The sequence below is a fragment of the Grus americana genome, chromosome 3 (genome assembly GCF_028858705.1).
Source record: "Grus americana isolate bGruAme1 chromosome 3, bGruAme1.mat, whole genome shotgun sequence".
NCBI classification, from domain to species: domain Eukaryota; kingdom Metazoa; phylum Chordata; class Aves; order Gruiformes; family Gruidae; genus Grus; species Grus americana.
This window is the reverse complement of record NC_072854.1, coordinates 114,368,843-114,387,074: the sequence shown is the minus strand read 5'-3', so window position 1 is coordinate 114,387,074 and position 18,232 is coordinate 114,368,843. Positions and strand designations below refer to the sequence as shown.

Genomic DNA, 18,232 nt, shown 5'->3' with positions numbered 1-18,232 from the left:
AGAAAACAAAAGGGGGGGAGGGAAGCCGCCTTTTCGAAGAAGCAGAGAATGTGGTTCGGATGGGCAGTCTGAAAAGCCAGCATCCACCATGCAGGCTATTTGCTTTACAAAGAGCTGTCACTGGGATAGCACATGACACTACAGTGCAAGTGCTCATTCCCACCTCAGAGGGACTTCCTCCAGCAGTTGGCAGCATCCAGTCTCAACAGCCAAGTGAAATGCTCAAGCCTCTACTTCTGTGATGTTTGGCAGGGTCGGGGCCTGGCCTGGCAAAGGTATCCCTGCACTTAAAGTGACTTGGTACCCAGTTTTATTCCTATCTTTAATCACAGAGCAGTGCATACAACTACCTTCACTATGCAAATTTGCTGAATATATCATATTAGAAGAAATAAGTAGTTACCAAGCTTTCCATTCCTGTATTTTACTAAAACTACTCATCAAATTTACCATTAACCAAGGATGCATGAGCCAGAAGCCAAACTTTGTTTTTGTTTTTTTCCCAGAAGCCAAAACCCACCATTTCTGCTTCATTTGCTTTCCTTGTACCACATAGCTTCAATGCCAAAAGCAGGCATTTTGCCTTTAAATAATGCAAATTAATGTAAATTGTATGAGCTGGTTAAAAAAAAAGCTCTAGTGTTACACAGAAAAAAAAAAATATCTTGAACAGGCAGTGCAGATGTGTAGATAAAACTGGACCAGGCAGGAGCAGGCAAAACAGCTACTCGGCTCTCAGTGCTCATGGCCTCAGCCCCACAAAGCAACGCAAGCAGAACCAAGAAAGATGATGAATAAAAGGACTGTCACAAAGCTTTTGGAAGGCACTGAATGATACTTGGTTTTAAAGTTTTTCAAGGGATATGTTTTAGCAAAACATTGCTGATGATACATGAATGTATATTTGCATAAGTGTGCTGGGGGGAATTGCTAACATTACATACTTGAACAATTTAGAAATTTTTCTGTGCTACAATAAGCTATTTGCTTCTAGGTGTTCACGTACTCGGACACTTTCTTGTGTCAGCACGGGGGGGGGGTGTGTGGAAAAAAAAGTACCATGCTGCAATAGTTATTGTACGGTATTGTAAATTTTAAAAGGGAGAGTCTCAGAATTTGAAGATAGCAAACAAAGTATTTCTGCAGCTGGGACACTTTCTAACTTTCCTTACTGTTGCTGGGAAAGTCTGGTGAAACCATGGTCCTACTCAAGTCAAAATTCTGTCAACCTCTCTGTGCCAGGATTCTATCTTCATGTACCTTAACCAAACAAGATGAAACATTTGAGTGGTCTTACCAGAACTCCTAGGCATAGACATGCTCACACAGTTTGAGGATCAGCATCTCACTGAGTATTTTCACTTCATGTTGCCTTACAATTAATTGGAGAGTATGTTTGTGTTTTAATGAGCAGGTGGATTAAATAGGTTCAGCTGGGATGATATACTGCACATTTACTGATAATATGCCTCAGCTGAATTCTCTGTATAGCACCTCTCTCCTCTGTATGGTGTTATACAGGCAACTGAAGACATTGTCACAGCAGAAAGTCTGTAAAAAACACATTTGGATAAGTTAAATTGAACTCCAGATATTTGGAGTAATTGAAACTAATGATTGGATCATTTCTTTTACTGCTTTATCGTGTCATTAAGATTACCAAATGGCTCCTTCCACATGCCACTCATTCACTGTAAAACATTGTACAGTTTATTATGCAGAGCCCATCCCTGCCCCCAGCTCGCTGACTACTGAGAAGTTCGCCTTGTGAAAGATCAGCCCTGCTCCAATGCAGTGTGTGGCCTCTGTAGCACTTCTCACCAGGACTTGTGTGCCTGCAGTTGGCAGAAAGGACACATTAGCAAAGTGTGTTCAGTAGGTGATTAACGGGACCACTTTGAAAGTGGCAAATCTAATCCACTACTTAATGCCTCGATTCTTAAGAACTGCATGCCTTCCAAGTTAACAAGCATCCATTTCTTGTTGTAACCTCTTTGCTTCTTTAATGACTAATTTCCAGAAATAAATTATTCACAGGACATTTCTGACTTACGAGAGCAAATGAATCCGTGTTCCTTCTTACCTCTCAGGCTCTTGCTAACTGACAAATAAAAGGCACAGATAGACTCCTTCTAAATTTAAAAAAAAAAAAAAAAAGGTGAACCACAAATCAACATTTTGTACATGATCTATCCATCTGATACCACTTACCCAATCAGCCAAATAAGCAGGGGGAAAGTTTGGTCCAAGATCAATGGTTTTTATTATTTCAAACTCAGACAAATATATTTCTGAAGAATACTAACAAACACAATTATTTTCACAAGCATATTAAAAAATATCTGCCTTGCATGAAAGGTTGCAATACTAAAATTCATGCTATTCAGATCTCAATAGCATACAGCACATTAAAGACATTTTCAGCTGTACAAATCACTACACTATAGTGGACAGTAAATAGTATTTCTTGGGTTTAGGGCAAACAATTCAGTGGCAATGAATTTACCACAAAATACAGGTATTGTGAGCACAGCTACACCGAGCTTTGAAACACAAAGCAGATTATCTTTAGCCCCTCCTGTTATCATTAAACTTCTCAGCTATTTTCTGCAGCTCCAAATCCATAGTGGCCAGGTTTTCCAGTTCTTTTTCCTGTGAAAACATAAAGAATGTTTTACACATCAAATAACATTGGCAAATGTTTTCTTCCATGAAAATGAGACAAAGACTGTTCCTGAGGCAGACTTATTCTGCTACTTACTGGTCCCTGGGGCGTGAACAGCAGTGCAGCACATACTTTGGAGATTTGCACAGTTTCCTGCTTTTACCTGAATTAGGGCTGGGGAAAGTATCAAAATACTTATTCTGAGAGTTGGCCTTAATTACAGATTGATCTTTTTAGTGTTAAAGCACCATTATCTAGTAGTGAACTCCTGCTATTTCACACCTACTGCCCCTAGCTGCAAGCAGCCACTTCTGCCCAGATGAAGGTCCCTCAGGAGGCTACAACCTTTTAATTACAGTGGTTCAGGCGTATGACACACCACAAGCACAGCGTGCAACACCTCCACATTACCAGATGCTAGGGGAAGAAGATTTATGCAGCCAATTCTTGTTTATTATGATGATGTGCTAACACCATTTAACCTCTTTATAAATTTATATTTACTCCACTGCTCCCAGCCCAGCTGTGTGCAATAGATACAGTGACATACATGAGGAGCACCTAGCTGATGCGCATAGACTCAGTCTTCCTGGACACCAAAGCAGAACAGGAAGAAGTCCAACACAAAAAAAAGATTCACATATATGAGAACCACCTGCATGAATCATGCTTACAACCGCAAGTCAGGTTCTGCTCTGCAATTACAGCCGGGAAGTCAACGGGCAGCTGATTTTCACTCTAAACATCCAACTTACTTTTCAGCTGTACAGTTTAAACAACCCGACAGACCCAGTGGTGCTTACTAATTACCTCTCTGCTCCTACTGCAACGGGCACCTTTGGTTTTAGTCAGTAAGACCCTAGAGGGAGAGATAAGGCCCAAAGAGGAACAAAATCTCCCTTCTCTTCCTGTCTTGCAGCAGACAGAAACTAATGAGGATGCACATTGTCTTTATTTTACAAACTGCCCTGGGGTAGTTCCACTGAATTCATTCAAAGAAAGCAGATTTTTAAATCACTGAAGATCTGGCTCTCAATGTGACTTAATCTTGTGTTTTTCCATGCACAGTTTACTAGCTGCCTTGGGAATGGATTTAGAAATGTACGTGTAAAGTCAGCTTCCCCTAGCTTTTCAGAGAAACACCTGTACACATACCTCCTCTTCCGTCAGAGGCCTCTGTCTCAGACGTCCTCTGTCATTCCTGATTATGTGACGTTTTTTCACCTCTTCTCCAGAATTGTACAACTCGGGGAATTCAGCTGATTTCTTCCTGTAATTCAGGAGTTGTGCGAGTTGATCCATCTTGTATTGCCTTTTCATATCATATCTGTTCATTTTGTCAAGATTCCTCTTCTCGGTGTGTCCGTGGTTCAGAGTACTTAGGATTTGCTTTTTCTCCCACCAGTCATAGTCACTATATTCAGGGAAAAGACTCTTCTCATTCAGAGTGGGCCTGCTTTCCTCTTTGCTCTCCAGAAGCTGCTCTCCTGCACTGTCCCTCTTCTCAAAGTGCTGGCTTTTCCACTGCAGCAGTGGGTAGAAAGGGCTGTAGGATGCCGTGGTTCTCTTCTCATTGTCTGCAGGGAGATGGCTTCTGTACTCTTCCCTCTCAGCATATCTTCCCTCCTCCATATTCTCCTCTTCATTTTCCATCTGATCACTGCTGTGATGCTTCTTTTCTACTTTCTCCTCTTCACTGTTGCCAGGGTAGCGCTGCTGCTCTACACTGTCCTCAGTGCTGAAGTGTCTTCTGGCCTGCTCTTTGCGTTCTTGAGCATATGCTTTCTCTGACCCTTCATTATCCCACAAGCGGTATCTCCCTCTAGCACGATGCTGCTTCTCCTTGCTGCCGCCACTGAGATACCTGCCCAGCTCTTCCTCACTTCCATCTCCGCGGTATGTACTTCCCTCAGAATGGTGTCTCCTCTCCTCACGCCATTTTTTGTTACTTTCTTCACTGTGACGATGCCTCTTGTTTTCTTCTTCGCTGCTCTCTTCACTCTGCTGCCACCTTTCTCTGTACTCCTCACTTCCCTGGTCTGCACGCCTCTTCTCCTCTACCTCTTCAGACCCATGTCTCCCATGATTACCACTCTTCTCCTCACGCTGCTGCTCAGACTCTTCATGATGTTTCTGATGGTGGTTCCTTTTGTCCCAGAGATGGGCCTCCTCTGTGTTTGATTCCACAGCTAGTTCCATTTTCTTGCCACCATGGCCCCTCTTCTCTTCAGAGGAGTCACCTATTCTATGCTTCCCATGATAACGTTTGGGTTTGTAGGGTTGCTTTTCATCCTCTGTTTCTTCACTCTCATCAGATTCTTCATGCTCTTGCTGATGGGAGAAATCACGTTCCTTAGACTCGTGGTATTTTTCACTTCCTTTTTGCTCTGCCTCTCCCTCTTCACCTTCATGAGTTCTTTTGTAAGGGCTCTGCATTCCCTCCGCCAAATGCCAGTGGTCCATGGGGCGCTGATCATTCCCATCAGGGAACTCCTCTGTGCTCATGCCTCCAGAGTGAGACTTCTTGTTGAGGATAGCATGCTCTCCGTCTTCATCATGATGCTTGCTCTCTTTGCTTTCTTCTTCACTGTGGAAGCTTTTCTCCTCGTCTTTTCTGATTTCCTGATAGTGTTTCTTTTCTTCTGTATGAAGTCTCTCTTCTTGAATAGGTGTGTGGTGTCCATTCTCCTCTTCCTTGCTTTTACCTTCCTCTTGAGCAAGTTTATTCTTATCACTTCCTTTCATGTACTTTTTAGATTCCTCTTCTGCCTGACTCTGTTGTTTCTCCACACTCCCAGTATGATGTTTTTCAATCTCTGCTGGGTCTTTCAAATGCCTCACTTCAAGTTGTTTGTTTTCAGTTCTCTCTCTGCCTTTTCTACCACCTACAATAACAAAAGCAGTGTAATGAAGCAATCCAACTCTCCACTGAAGTGTTATTTCAGTTTAAATAGATAACTGGCTTCCCAAAGTAGCAATAAGATTTGGACAGAATTAATTTTTTAATCCTGCTTTTAAAATTTGTCATTTTCTAATGTTTTGCATGTTTTCCTGGAAAAGCATTAACTATTTTTTTTTTAATTAGGCACTTTAAAAGTTCCATTGAAATTTCTAGAATAAGTTTGCCTCTGCTTTTTTTCTTTGTGATCGCATTTTTAGTATTGAATTAAATTAACTCTCATTCCCATTAAAAATCAATAAGATCTGGAGTTGTGTTCAGTTCTTTGAATGTTAGGCCTTATCCATCAGCCATGCTTATTCACAAAAAGGACAACCATCTATTTCAAGCTTCTCAAAAATATCTGCAGCTTTTAGCAAATTTTAAAAGTTCTAAACTGAATGGGAAAACAAAAAAAAAAAAAAGAAATCTGTTACTTTGCAATAGTCACATTTAATCAAATCATGTTCCTTCCACTATTTCTAAAACACTAAATGAAAGTCTGACTGCAATGGTAACAGTATACTTCTATGAAGGTATGTCTGCTTCATTTGTGTCTGAGTAACATCAGATTGCAAATCCTAAAAGTTTTCAGACAATAGCTGCACAGATTTAAAAATAGCTCATTATATCTGAAAAGCTGCTCATTATCTGTTATTCTTGGAGGAGATCCATCTAATGGCAGAAATATAGTCCTTACCCTCTCTTTCCAACAAGTGGCTTTTAATTTTCAAAACCATGGAAAATATACAGGGTTTTTTTTCTGAAACTAACAGTGTCAGAAACAAAGCTTGATGCCTGGTGGCATTCAGCATCTCCTAGAAATTTAGGGCCGAGTTAGATACAAATACATATATTCCCAAAGCCCAAAATCCACTCTCTTCTGATGACTGTATTAGGGCCATGCATCATTCCCTCTATAAATGAGGAGGAGACAGATGGGTTTCATTATTGCTTCTTGCTGGCAGGTAAGTTCAAGAGCCTTTTTATTGTTCTGTAATCAAATAAATATAACTGAGCAGAAAAGATGTGCATTCTGCAGTTTGGCACGGTGTGAAAATTAACCACACTTCACTACAGACAGTAATCAAGCATGCAAACAGGCTTACACTTTGACATCGAGGCAGCTAAGCACCATGTTGTAGGAACGAGCTCATCTGAAATGAGCACTCCCAAAGGGAGCTTTCAGCACATGTCTCCAGACCTCCAGAATCAGTACCACAAATTTAATTGTTTCTGGGCTGAGCAAAAGATTCCCCTCTCCTGAGCCGGGTGTGGATTCAGTTGCCAACAGGCAGATGAGAGGTTTGTTGATTTAAGTGGCGGTTACCTGAAGCCAGTTCCTACCCTCTGGGGTGCATTCAGCATGTGGTCCAAACCATTTAGTCACATTTGTTGACCTCTCAGGCTATCTAAAGAGCTTGTCTACGTTCTCTCAGACTCTCCAGGTGGCTTAAGTAGAGAGCCATGCATGTCAGCCAAGAATCCCTGACAGTTACCAGGTCAGGCTGTTTGCTCTTGGAGCAAGATGGACTAAACAGAAGGAAATCTGAATTTTGACACTGTACCAGATTCACATGGGCTGAAATAACACTTCACCAGCTCCAACACAAGAGAGAATCCATCTACCAAATTCCTTTCACAAGTTCAGATAATGTTGTACTTACTCTTCTTCAGGATTTCTTTGCATTCAGGATTAATCAGTGGTGCATTTGGCTTAGACAGAGCATTGGACAGAACTTCCACTATGCATTGTGTTACCTAGAAGAAACAAAATAGAAAAAATTCACATGGCAAAAATGAAAATCATACTTCTGACCCAGTTAGTGAGGAAAGCTAGCTTAGGATTAGAGTTCAGGCTAATATTTATGAGTTTTGAGTAATCCCCAGCTCTACCACAACTTCCTGTGCATTTGGGCAACAAGTGCTTTGCTCCTCACTCCCATACCAGTAAGAAGACAATAGTCATTAGCTCTTTTTATTTCTCCTTTTGTTTGCACAGGTAACAGGCTCCTTTTGTACATTTTTAAATATTAAATACCCTATCCAGTACAAAGGAGGGTCAAACATGATGTGATAACAGCACCCTACAAAAAAATAACCAACATAACACATGTTCAAAAGATAAGGATCATCCTGTAGGATCTGTCCAAATGAGGATGCTGCAAAGGTGCTAGCAGAAGTATTGCTTGGATTGCAAATAAACCGAAAACGCCTTTATAGCCTCTATAAGTGACATGCTCCACACTTTTTGGTATGTGTGTGCTGAAAGCCCTGTCTCTTTTAGCACTTAACATTCAGCTGGATAGTCTTCTGGAAGCATAGGAAATTGATTGATTTAGGAAATTCGCACAATCTCCTCTAACTGCCCAAAGTAGCTTTTCTGTACAAATTCACACAAAATGATTTTTGAGTGTTCAAGGTGTTGGTTGTGGGCGAGCACTCAGATCATCAGGAGTATGAGAGTCTCAGGCTGACAATCTGGGTGGCTGGATGGGAGGAGACAAACATTTATATGGCCATTTGTCTTTTAACTGTTTTTAGTTATTACCGGGTGTTTACTAATCTAAATGATCACACTATCAACCAGTGGAGAGGGTCTGATGTCAGGTTACAGGTGCTGACATCTATTTGCCATTTAGATGCCATCTAAATGGCATCCATTTAATCAAACAGGTTAAGAATTTCTTTCCAAAGCAGGAGATGCAAGGGTTGCATTAGAAAGTCTATTACATAGTTAGTAACTGCAAATATTTCATCTTTCTTCAAATTTGCCATCTCACTTTTTACACTCCAATAACATGTACTATCAAATATTATTTCAGATCATTTTTCAGACAGCTGTAAAACACAGAGTGTCAAAAGTACCACACTGACACAAGAAGCCAGCTTCCATTTTCATCAAATGCACCAGAGTGTATGCAGGTATCTTCTGACAGCTAAAGGGACTCTGAGTTCCACATGACTCTCTTCAGAATTTACCCTTAGGAAAAAAAAGCATTACCCTGAGAGTTTAAAGACAAAACATGGAGAGCATGTGACTGATATTTTGTGAAATTTGCTTTGACATACAGCTACTCACCATTTCTTCAATATGGTCTTTTTCCACTGGAACTGTGCTGACACCTAGAAGAAAAACAAATTATTACAGACTCATTAATCCTAGCAATAAGCATCACTGACAGGAGTCCTCAAGTCAAATTTGTCTGATGAGATGACTTGAGTTTTGGCAGGCCAGTAAACCTGACACATTTTCCTGACATCTTTTCTTACTCAGGATGGAAAAGCAACGTAAAGGTGCAGCCTAGCATGAGACAAGAGGCACATTGACATTTCTAGCACAAAAAGAAAATACTTCAAAAAATAGAAAGTAACACTTAAATTCCCAGACCAAAGACTTTACTGCAAGTCAGGTCTTTATGCAGTTGTACATCTTTGGTAGTTAAAAAAAAAAAAAGGGGGAACAAGTAAGGCCTGTTTGCACCCCAAGAACCTTCTGGATTCTGCAAGGGGCTCTGGATGCCCTACCACCACCTCCTCAGCAGGACACCATTCTTTAAGGCTTTAAAGCAACTACTGTCTCAATCCTACTGGAGAAATCCTGTCTCGCTTGGATAGGAGGCAGCTCCTGGAGGGAAGGACAGAGCCAGAAGAGACAGGAAAATTTCCATTCACTGAGTGGTCCATTATCACCCCAAGAAATGAGCAAAAAAAAAATCAAATCCCAATGGAAAACACTACTCCAGAAGGAAGCAGCACAACCCCTCTCTCTCTCTCTGTCCTGAGGACACATAGGGTAATTAACATCTACTTGCACCAGTTCTACTGTACTTGGTCCAAGGTGTTTGCTTTTGGAAAGGAGCTGTCACAAATGAAACCTCCATCCTGCTTTATTTTGCCATCACTGCTGCAATATGTCTCCAGCTGGTTAACGAGCTTGCCTGCTGTGCATTATTAATAAGCTGTGTCAATTCTCATCCACCTTGAGATTTGCAGAAGTTAAGCAAGTCTGCCAGCCACACACAAGTACATTGAAGTAAGGATTAGTGTGTCAGGGTTTCACAGACTTACTGCATGGTATATAATCACAGTACACAAACATACAGCTTGGGTGCAGTTCTGAAGTTCTTACACAACTCAGGATAGTCTTAAATACATCTATCACCCTCTTTGCAATATTGCTTGGTTGGGACAGTGAGAGATCTTCTGTAACAGATGAACACAAAGCAGTTTACCTTACAGCATCAGGAAAACGAGCACTGCCCCAAGGAAGTTTCCTGCAAAGCAGACAGGAATGTGTAGCCTTGCACTATTCAAAGCAGCAAAACCTTTCTTCTTTTCTGTGTCTGCAGAGGAAGTAGACATCCCCTTGTGCACTGCTTCTCTAATAACTGAACACAATACAGTAATAACTCTCTTAATGTTTCTACTGTCCTCTATTTTTGCTCCCCCAAACACATACATAGGAATGTGCTTCTCCAGCCCCTGTCTCTTCTCTGCGTATACAACTGCGATCAGAGAAGGAAACCCACATAAGGGTAGCACAGAAGGGATTCCCCTAAAATAGCACTACATCCCTACCCCATCATTTCCCCAGAACGCCAGGTGGTGTACGGGGGAGATGGTGCTATACAGAGCCAACCCTCTCCCCCATCTTTTGCGTTCAGTGCTAAGACAAATTTTAAGTTACTTTATTTACTAACCTAGTATGCAAATAACTACCACAGTGCACAGTGCTGACGCCACTGCAGTCTAACCTGCCTGCATCCTCCATCAGAGCATGGAGGATAAGGATGTATGTACCCGCAGGGGCAGGAGACTGGCAGCAAAGTCCCTTCTACTAAAAAAAGTGTTATCCACTAAAAGGACATTCTCCTGATCCCACAGGGGTTGGAGACACTGCTCTTATGGTTACAGCTGCTCACAGTCACCACCTACATGTAAACAGAGGGGATGACCCACTTCATTGCCTCTTCCTGATGAGGCTCCTCTGGTCCTCCAGCCCATGAGAAATCATGACACACACAAGGGCAAACATCTGATTTTGTCCTTTAATGATGCTGCCACAGCACATCTCCTGTGAGTTACACCCATTTGATGGGATAAAGCACAGAACAGACAAACTTCTGAACATCTTTTGCTATTAGAGATGCCAACTGCAGACTGCCTCTCAAGCACTACGAATATAAAGTCTGGTTGTACTCACTACCTTTGCCCTGTCATTTCAAAGCTCCCATCTCTCCAAGGAGATTTACAGATAGATTAATGACCATTAAGCAAATGCTTGGTAAATGATGAAAGCTGACATGCACAAAGAGTAAGCATTAGGCTATCACAACAATGTCAGACAAAGCAAATGGTATTGGACGTGTCATATTAACCTGCCTGGAGAAACAAAGCAAGTATCCAATCCATCCCAGAGCCTGAAATAATCTATTGAGGCAGCTGCTCTGCCAGAGCTGAGATGGGAAGCCCATGGGGAGCCAGCATGCCCCACTTTACACTGATGCTGGCAGTGCCAGCTCGCACCAGCTGGCAAGAGCTCCCTCGGGGTCACCTGACAGCTGGAGATGGCTGGCCAACATCTCTGCCTTCCTCTCCACACGTGCTCAGGAGGGGTGAAGCCATCGCCCTGGCACCACCGACAGCATCAGGTGGGAGGGCACCCACACCCATCAGGCTTGCAGGGACACAGCAGACAGTACAACTGCAGGGTTTCACCACAGAAACAAAGTCAGAGCACACACCAGGATGGAAATCCTTCCCCTGCCCATGCAGGAAATGAGACCACAGACCCATAAAGTAAAGCAAAGTCCTGGGCCTGCTTCCCCCTCCTGAATCAGATCTGCCCAGGCAGTTATGATTAGATTATTTGATTTTGCAGAAGCGCTGAGAGATGATGAAGATCACAAAAATAGTATGAAAAATGCACAGCAAATTCTGCAGCTTTTGCTTGCATCTCCAAAATTGCAACAGATTTTTTGGTGCATCCCTGATGAAACCCCCAGATGGCTTTGTTTCATTAATGCCAATGGCTTAGTGCAGTGCCTTTGCTCATCAAAATGTCAGCAAAAACCTTTCCTAGGAAAGCTCACAGAAACTTTGGCATATTGATTTGTGGAAGGACCACTAGAAAAGTTCTTGAAGTTAATGTTTCACTGATTCCCTGCCCCAAACAAACTCCTTAGTTCATTGATTCTGGCTGACATTTGAAAGCAAGATAACCAAAAAGGACGTAAAGATGTACCTGACCCGTTAGATGGCATAAACGGGAAAAAATATTTGGTAAGATATCCCCATGGTGTCTGTGGAACAAATCTGGTGAGCTGCTTTGGGACGGGACCTCTCCCCTCATCTTCCACCGTCCCCTTTGACTGCAATAATGGCACTTGAAGGTAGTTGACTTCATTATAATGTTTCTGTACAAATCCCAGCATTTTGAAGCAGACACGTCTAATATACCAAACGCTGAACTACTCAACCCAGAATGACACCAATTCTTTCACGAAACGATGTAGCATGCATAAAAAGCTATAAAACCAAGCAATCACCTCATCCTATTGTGTTTAATCTTCATTTCACATTTTGGTTTTAATATTTAATGTCACTTACCAAAAAAATTACTGTTAGTTAGAGCTGCAGACCTGCTACTTTACAACCATGTCCCAGTATATTAAGAACGAACTGGCAAAAATCTAGCAGCACTGCTTGAATAAAATTATACCGAGAAGTCTTTGTGGAAATGAGCTGTACTGGGGGAGAAAAATAAATTACAAGTAGCCGACTAGCCTTCGCACAGGGTGAGGGAAAAGGCCAGCTGCCATCTGACCAGCGGCAGCGAGCAGAGGGGTGGCGACAACCAGGGCACAGCTCCGGGCAGCCCAGCGGGCCCCCCCGCTGTGGCGCTGGCGATTTCTTCATGACCCGGCCCTACCTCACCCTCCCTCGCACCGGGCCGGCCGGAAGGTCGACCTCGGGGTGACGCAGGGCGAGCAGGGCATGACGTCATACACCCACCGATGGCGTCACCCCTCCGGCAAGGGGGGCCCTCCACCGCTCTTCAGAGACAAATCCTTCCACCCTCCCTCAAACCACCTCACGCCCGGTGGGGCTTTTCACTCGCCTCTCCCTCACGGCGAGGGCGGGCTTCGCCGGACCCACCGCTGAGGGAGCCTAACGGCCGCCCTCCTCTCAGGCAGGGCCGCGCCCTCGCTCCCGCTCACCTGCCAGGGCGGCGGCCCCCAGGAGGCCGAGCAGCGCCAGCAGCCCCATGCTCCACTCAGCTCGGCTCGGCTCCGCTCAGGTCAGCTCGGCGGCTCGCCGCTATTTAAGTGGGGGAGCGGGGGCGGAGGAGACGGGCGGGGGACCCCGCCGGGAGCCTGCGTCACTCCGAGCCCCCGGGGGCGGCGCCGCCGCCGCCCGTCGTCCGTCCCCCCCCCCCCCGCCTTGTCTTCTACCCCACAGTGGCGCCACCCGCAGCCGCGGGACCCCCTCGATCCGCGCCACCCCGCGCTTCCCCGCCGCAGGCCGTCCCCTCCCCATCCCGCCGCCCTCGCCCTGGCGCGACCCTGTCCGCCCCCCTCCATCCTCGCCCCCGCGGCTCGCCAGCGCGGGGGAAGTTTCTCCCAGGTTGGGAAAACCGAGCTCATTTTCACTTCCTTTGCAACTACCACATCTCTTCCTCCTGCCCCTCGCCCAGTACTCCTAATGCCCTTTTACACACACACACATACCGCCCTGCCATCCCCTCAGAAACGGAGAAAAGCAGGGTTTGCCTGCCCATTCCTCCAGCTCAGAGGATGCGGTATCATCCTTGGGTCTTTCCCACCGTCAGAGGATGCTGAGCCTCTACCTACAGGGAGGAGGTGCAGTAATCCATCCCTCTGGAACAGCTTTCACAAGAAATCACCACTGTGCTTCCACATCCATTTCTGATCAAAGTCTTTTCAGGTGCTGCAGCAGCCTTTTTTTAATGCAAGGTTTCTGTCCCTTCCACTCAAATCATTGCCCTCCCCTGTGCACAGCAAACCCAGAACCAGAGAATGACTGGAAAGTGATTGCTGTACTTACATCATGTGGTGAGTGAATGACACACGCTGTTCCTCAAGAGTTTTACTGGGGAAATCATGGCTCAGCATCCATCTCCACAGGCAAACCTCTTATTTACTATGATGATGTTCTGGGAAGCCAGAGCAAACCTACAGAGATCAAGCTTTACATATTTCTCTTAAACAGCCCCCACTGTCCTGATTAGTCCTTGATGGACAGGAAAGCAGAAATGACAAGCCATGATGAGCTCTCCACTGAGCAAGTCTGAACACTCCCCCCAGTTCTCTTCAGAGACAAAGACATTATAAGACTAGGACTTGTTTTGCTTTTCCTTTCATTAACTCTTACAGGGTCATCTCCAAATTATGTGTATTTTTCAGTTGTTCTTTTCTGTTTGTTCTCAGTGCTAAGCAGGTGGTCCTCTAATTGCTAGTGTTCATGGAGAACGATGGATCTATACATCAAAATGGCAGTTATCTCTATTATTCTGTGTACTATTATATTGGTATATCAACAATGCCAGGCTGCTATAACCATATAGCCTTTAAACATATAAAACAGGACATATGGACATGACACTCCAGTAAAACTCACATGCAGCTTCCTCTGTGCGTAAAGGAAGTCAGGAACTTCAGCTCTGTTGGAAGCTTGTTTCAGAAGACAGCCTTTAACTCCAGGAGGCAAGGCCAGATACCTGGTTCACCTCGCATTCAGATTACAGTTTCTGCAAAATAACAGAACCCAGTTAACTGGCCACCACAAAAAGCAAATCAACACTGCAACATCTTCTCTGCTTCCTCAACCTACCCCTCCTGCATGATGTTCCTGTACTGCCTATACAAGCCCCATCTCCACAGGCAGATGCTTCTTTGGACATCACTAGCCTTGACTGTGGGAAGTCAAGAGCCTGACTCAAAAGACTATAAAGAATTTCACTGGCTCCAAGACCCCCATGTCCTCCTCGGTCTGTGTGAGGATTCAGCCTGGCATCAACTCCCTCAGCTGCTCACGAGAAAGAATTTCAGGTGAAACATTGCCATTTAAACATTCTCTGCATCCCTGGGTGTATAAACAGCACCCTCTGGTTATCCTTGTGTAACTGCTCTACTCCAGCATTTGCTTGGCTATACTTATCTTGGACATGACAGTCAAAAGGGGCAAGTGATACAAAGATGCTGAATAAAAATAGCCAGTTATTTTAGTATCTATGAGGTATTTGTACTAAGTACCTGTATTGCACAAGTCCTGTTGATAGTCAGCACAACCACCACTACAGAAGCCTTCTTGCTGCAAGAACAGACAGCTGAGATTAAGCAGACCTTCACCACTGCCTCACGTGGCTTCTAATCCATCCCTTGCACCGTAGCAGCAATCACTGGGGCTTCATGACTTTTTCTCCATGCCAGTTGGTTTATTTATATTTGTCTTGTAGGATTTCTCTGAAATGCTCCCTCACCTCAGCATTGTGTGGGCTGATCCTGAAGAATCAAGAAGTCCTGTATTTGCTGTTGATAAGAGATGTTAAGAGCACTGCCAGGGCATGTTTTGCCATCGGTTCCATAGGGTTTACGTGGGAGCACATGTTAATGCCTTCAGACTTGATCTGAATCGAGATTACAAAGATTTCAAGTTTTGCAGGAAGTCACCTGCAAGAAGTCCATGACAGGAGTAGGGACCAAACTGGATGGAATATATCTAATTCCATCTTCAGTACCCAATGGTAGGGTTTCAAAACATGATCCTACAGACTTTTCTGCCAGTGCTGGAAAACCCAACTGAGAGAATCCAAGCACCTTGCCTACGGTTAATTAAAGTCAGCCTGTATTTTCAAAACAATGTCACTTCATATGGACTTTTACAGGCAGGCATCAGCTGGCATGACCTTGCCCTCAGATTAGGAAAGAGATGTGACTGCATTAAGTCAGGATTACAGCAGGCAGTGGCATATTTCACTCAATCGGATTTGAGTGGCAGACCACAACCTCCCTTCTCAGATGCGTCAGAACTTTGATTGCAGTGATATACATGCCTCATAATGTTGTGACAATCTATCGCTCTATGAATAAACAGTATTTATCCTGCTGGATTCTCTCAAATACAAACACTAAAAAATACACGTTTGGCTCATCCTAGAAGCTAGAACTTCAAAGGATGACAAGCAAGTTTCTGTGTCTGAGCTCCTAAATTGAGAGGAGACTGCTTGGGGAATATGAGGATTGCTCTCCTCTAATTAGATGGGATTATCGTCATTTTTGGATGCCAATTAGTTTTCATGGAATGAAAATCCTACAGCCCGTTTCATGAACAAACTCATCTCTTTCATTTAGAAGGCACTAAGGGGATGGATCTGGAGAAAAACACCAATCAAATCTGAAAAGCCAGAACCTAAAGGGACATCATCTATCTAGCTTCACTTATAGCAGCAAAAATCCTTTCAGAGGTCTACATATATACAATACCAGTTGAAATGTAACGGATAATGGAGTTGCACAGATGCTTAGGCTTTGCTGCCATTATACATTACCATATATATATACACCCATAGCTCACTAAAACCAACTGTTACAGTGGCTTAGAGCTGGTGGAACTTGCAGGTGAATTGTGCCTCAGGAATTAAATTATAATCTTAGTAGGTCTACAGTGAGGCAGGATCAGGTGCCTGGCTCATCTCCCTGTTTGTATGGTAACAGACTTCAGAGGAGTTAAAATCCACTGCAGAGGGAACAGGCCAGTGCTCAGCTGGATGTTGTCTGCGATGCATCCAGACAGAGGGCCTGGCAAAGCAGAAGGGACAACCCTTCAGGGGTGCACATGACTGTATACACCCCAAAATCTTTGTATGCCTCCAGCCAAAGCCTCCATGAAACGTGGCAGCCAGGACCACATTCAGACCTCCTCCTTCTTACTGAGCAAAGACTCTTCATCCTGTATGAGGCACCTGCAGTTATGCTGATGAATGGAGATTGCTTGTAGAGCTACAGGAGGATCTGACAAATGACAGGGACAGAGGTATCAGGAACAGTGTCTGCTTAAGCTGAATCCATGGGAGATGAAATGATACTGCTATTAGATAAGGCAAAATGCTTCTAAGCACACCCTGCAGCAGTCTGTGCTTGGGTGGATTGGGTTGGTGCAGTCTGTTACTTGTAATGAGTGGTCAGTCTGCACATTTCGGTTTAGCCTCTCTGTCATCCGAAACCCAACAGTGATAAAAAAAATGCACCCTCATAGCAGAACTGAGGCCACAGGATGCTAACCACCTGAACACACAGAGATATGAAACCACCTAATTCTGTCTTTACACTATAACCAGCTTTCAATTTAAATCTAAAATGCACACTTTTTGCCTCCACTGAAATATTTTTGGGACATTTTTCCTCTGAAAGTTAAACATGCCTGTCACTGCCTTTTGCTTTAGCACATGGTATCAATGCACCACCTGGCAAGGTGAACTCCAGTTGAGAGGCAGAGGAGCTGTGAAGAGACCTTGTGTGACATAGATCTGTAATTTCTGTAGCATGGGTAACTATCTTTTTTTCTTTTCTATATTTGTACATTACCTCACACAGTGGGGTTTTGTTCATGCTACATGCTCTTAGGCAGTACAGAAACAAGTACTAGAAACCAACTGCTAGTCTTGAGTCTCAAAGACTTTCTTCAAAGAAAATCTAAAGCATCTACAGGCTATTTCTGCTTCAGAACCAAGAGAACCTTAAAATGTCAAGTTGGCTCTTCTTGAATTGTTTTTCTTGGTTTTCTTTAATAAAAGAAGATTTTGCTTGATTGTAACCCTCTTCTCTGCCATGCTCCACTTTGGTGATATATCTATACTACAGAAATAAGGTCAAATGGCCAAACTGAAAAGAGGTTTAAACTATGCCTATAAGACATGTCATAGATGTTACAGGATCTTAAAAATAAATGCACAGAGGCTGCTATGGTCATCTGGAAAAAGCCCTATGTCAGCTGACAGAAATCTTCAGAGCCTGTGGATACACTCACAGTCTATATAAGCAGTAAAGATATCACCAGAAAAAAACCCAAAACCCAAATCCAAAACACAGGTAAGGAAGAGAGGAAAGACCAAGTGTAAACAACCATTTCCCCAACATCCCAGGTTTTCCATGCGGACATCTTCACATACACTGCTCACACATACCTATCTTCCATCCAGTCATTCCTCCCTCAGTGTTTTCAGCTCAGGTGGGAGAAAACTAGATTATGCTGCAATACAAAAATACGTAAACAAAAAGCAGACTTTGAGGCCTAGAGAACAAAGGACAATTTTTCCATTCTGCATTGTCAACATGATCACCACTAAAAAGCACTGCCACTTCCTAGGTCCTTTCCTGACAGCAACTTGCCGACCTTGCTTGGTCCAGGCAGTAAATGCAACTTAGCTCTTGCAATTACACTGGTATGGCATCCATGGGAAAGATGACATTGATGTGAAACAACATGCATGTTTCCTGCCTTCCTACAAGAGAAAGTAGGAATTTGCCTAATACCGTTGCACCACTGGGATTTTTAGTCACAACCCTCTTTGTATTATCTGTGCTGCCACTTCTCACCTGGGTATA

The 18,232-nt window shown here is 43.7% G+C and overlaps 1 protein-coding gene across 4 annotated transcripts; it reads right to left on the bottom strand.

The window, feature by feature from the left end:
• Nucleotides 1-850: 850 nt before the first annotated feature.
• Nucleotides 851-15,058, bottom strand: CHGB (chromogranin B). 4 transcript variants are annotated; one of them, XM_054820638.1, is made up of 6 exons: nt 14,882-15,058; nt 14,247-14,376; nt 8,686-8,729; nt 7,271-7,364; nt 3,821-5,550; nt 851-2,652 (listed from the first exon to the last, which is right to left on the bottom strand). In XM_054820638.1, exons 3-6 carry the CDS (start codon nt 8,686-8,688, stop codon nt 2,569-2,571), a joined length of 1,911 nt encoding a protein of 636 aa, XP_054676613.1. In that variant the 5' UTR covers nt 8,689-8,729; nt 14,247-14,376; nt 14,882-15,058; the 3' UTR covers nt 851-2,568. The 4 variants fall into 4 exon arrangements, with proteins under 4 accessions (XP_054676613.1, XP_054676612.1, XP_054676615.1 ...); XM_054820637.1 differs by lacking the exons at nt 14,247-14,376; nt 14,882-15,058 and adding an exon at nt 13,674-13,774; XM_054820640.1 differs by lacking the exons at nt 14,247-14,376; nt 14,882-15,058 and adding an exon at nt 13,460-13,586.
• Between the last annotated feature and the right edge of the window lie 3,174 nt (nt 15,059-18,232).

Bases quoted from the DNA above. Each gene is read 5' to 3' on its own strand.
- CHGB (XM_054820636.1), bottom strand. From the start codon at position 12,875: ATGGGGCTGCTGGCGCTGCTCGGCCTCCTGGGGGCCGCCGCCCTGGCA. The intron at 8,730-12,826 runs GTGAGCGGGAGC...TTTTTCTTCTAG, and splicing joins GGGGGCCGCCGCCCTGGCAG to GTGTCAGCACAGTTCCAGTG. The intron at 5,551-7,270 runs GTAAGTACAACA...TTGTTATTGTAG, and splicing joins CAAAGAAATCCTGAAGAAGA to GTGGTAGAAAAGGCAGAGAG.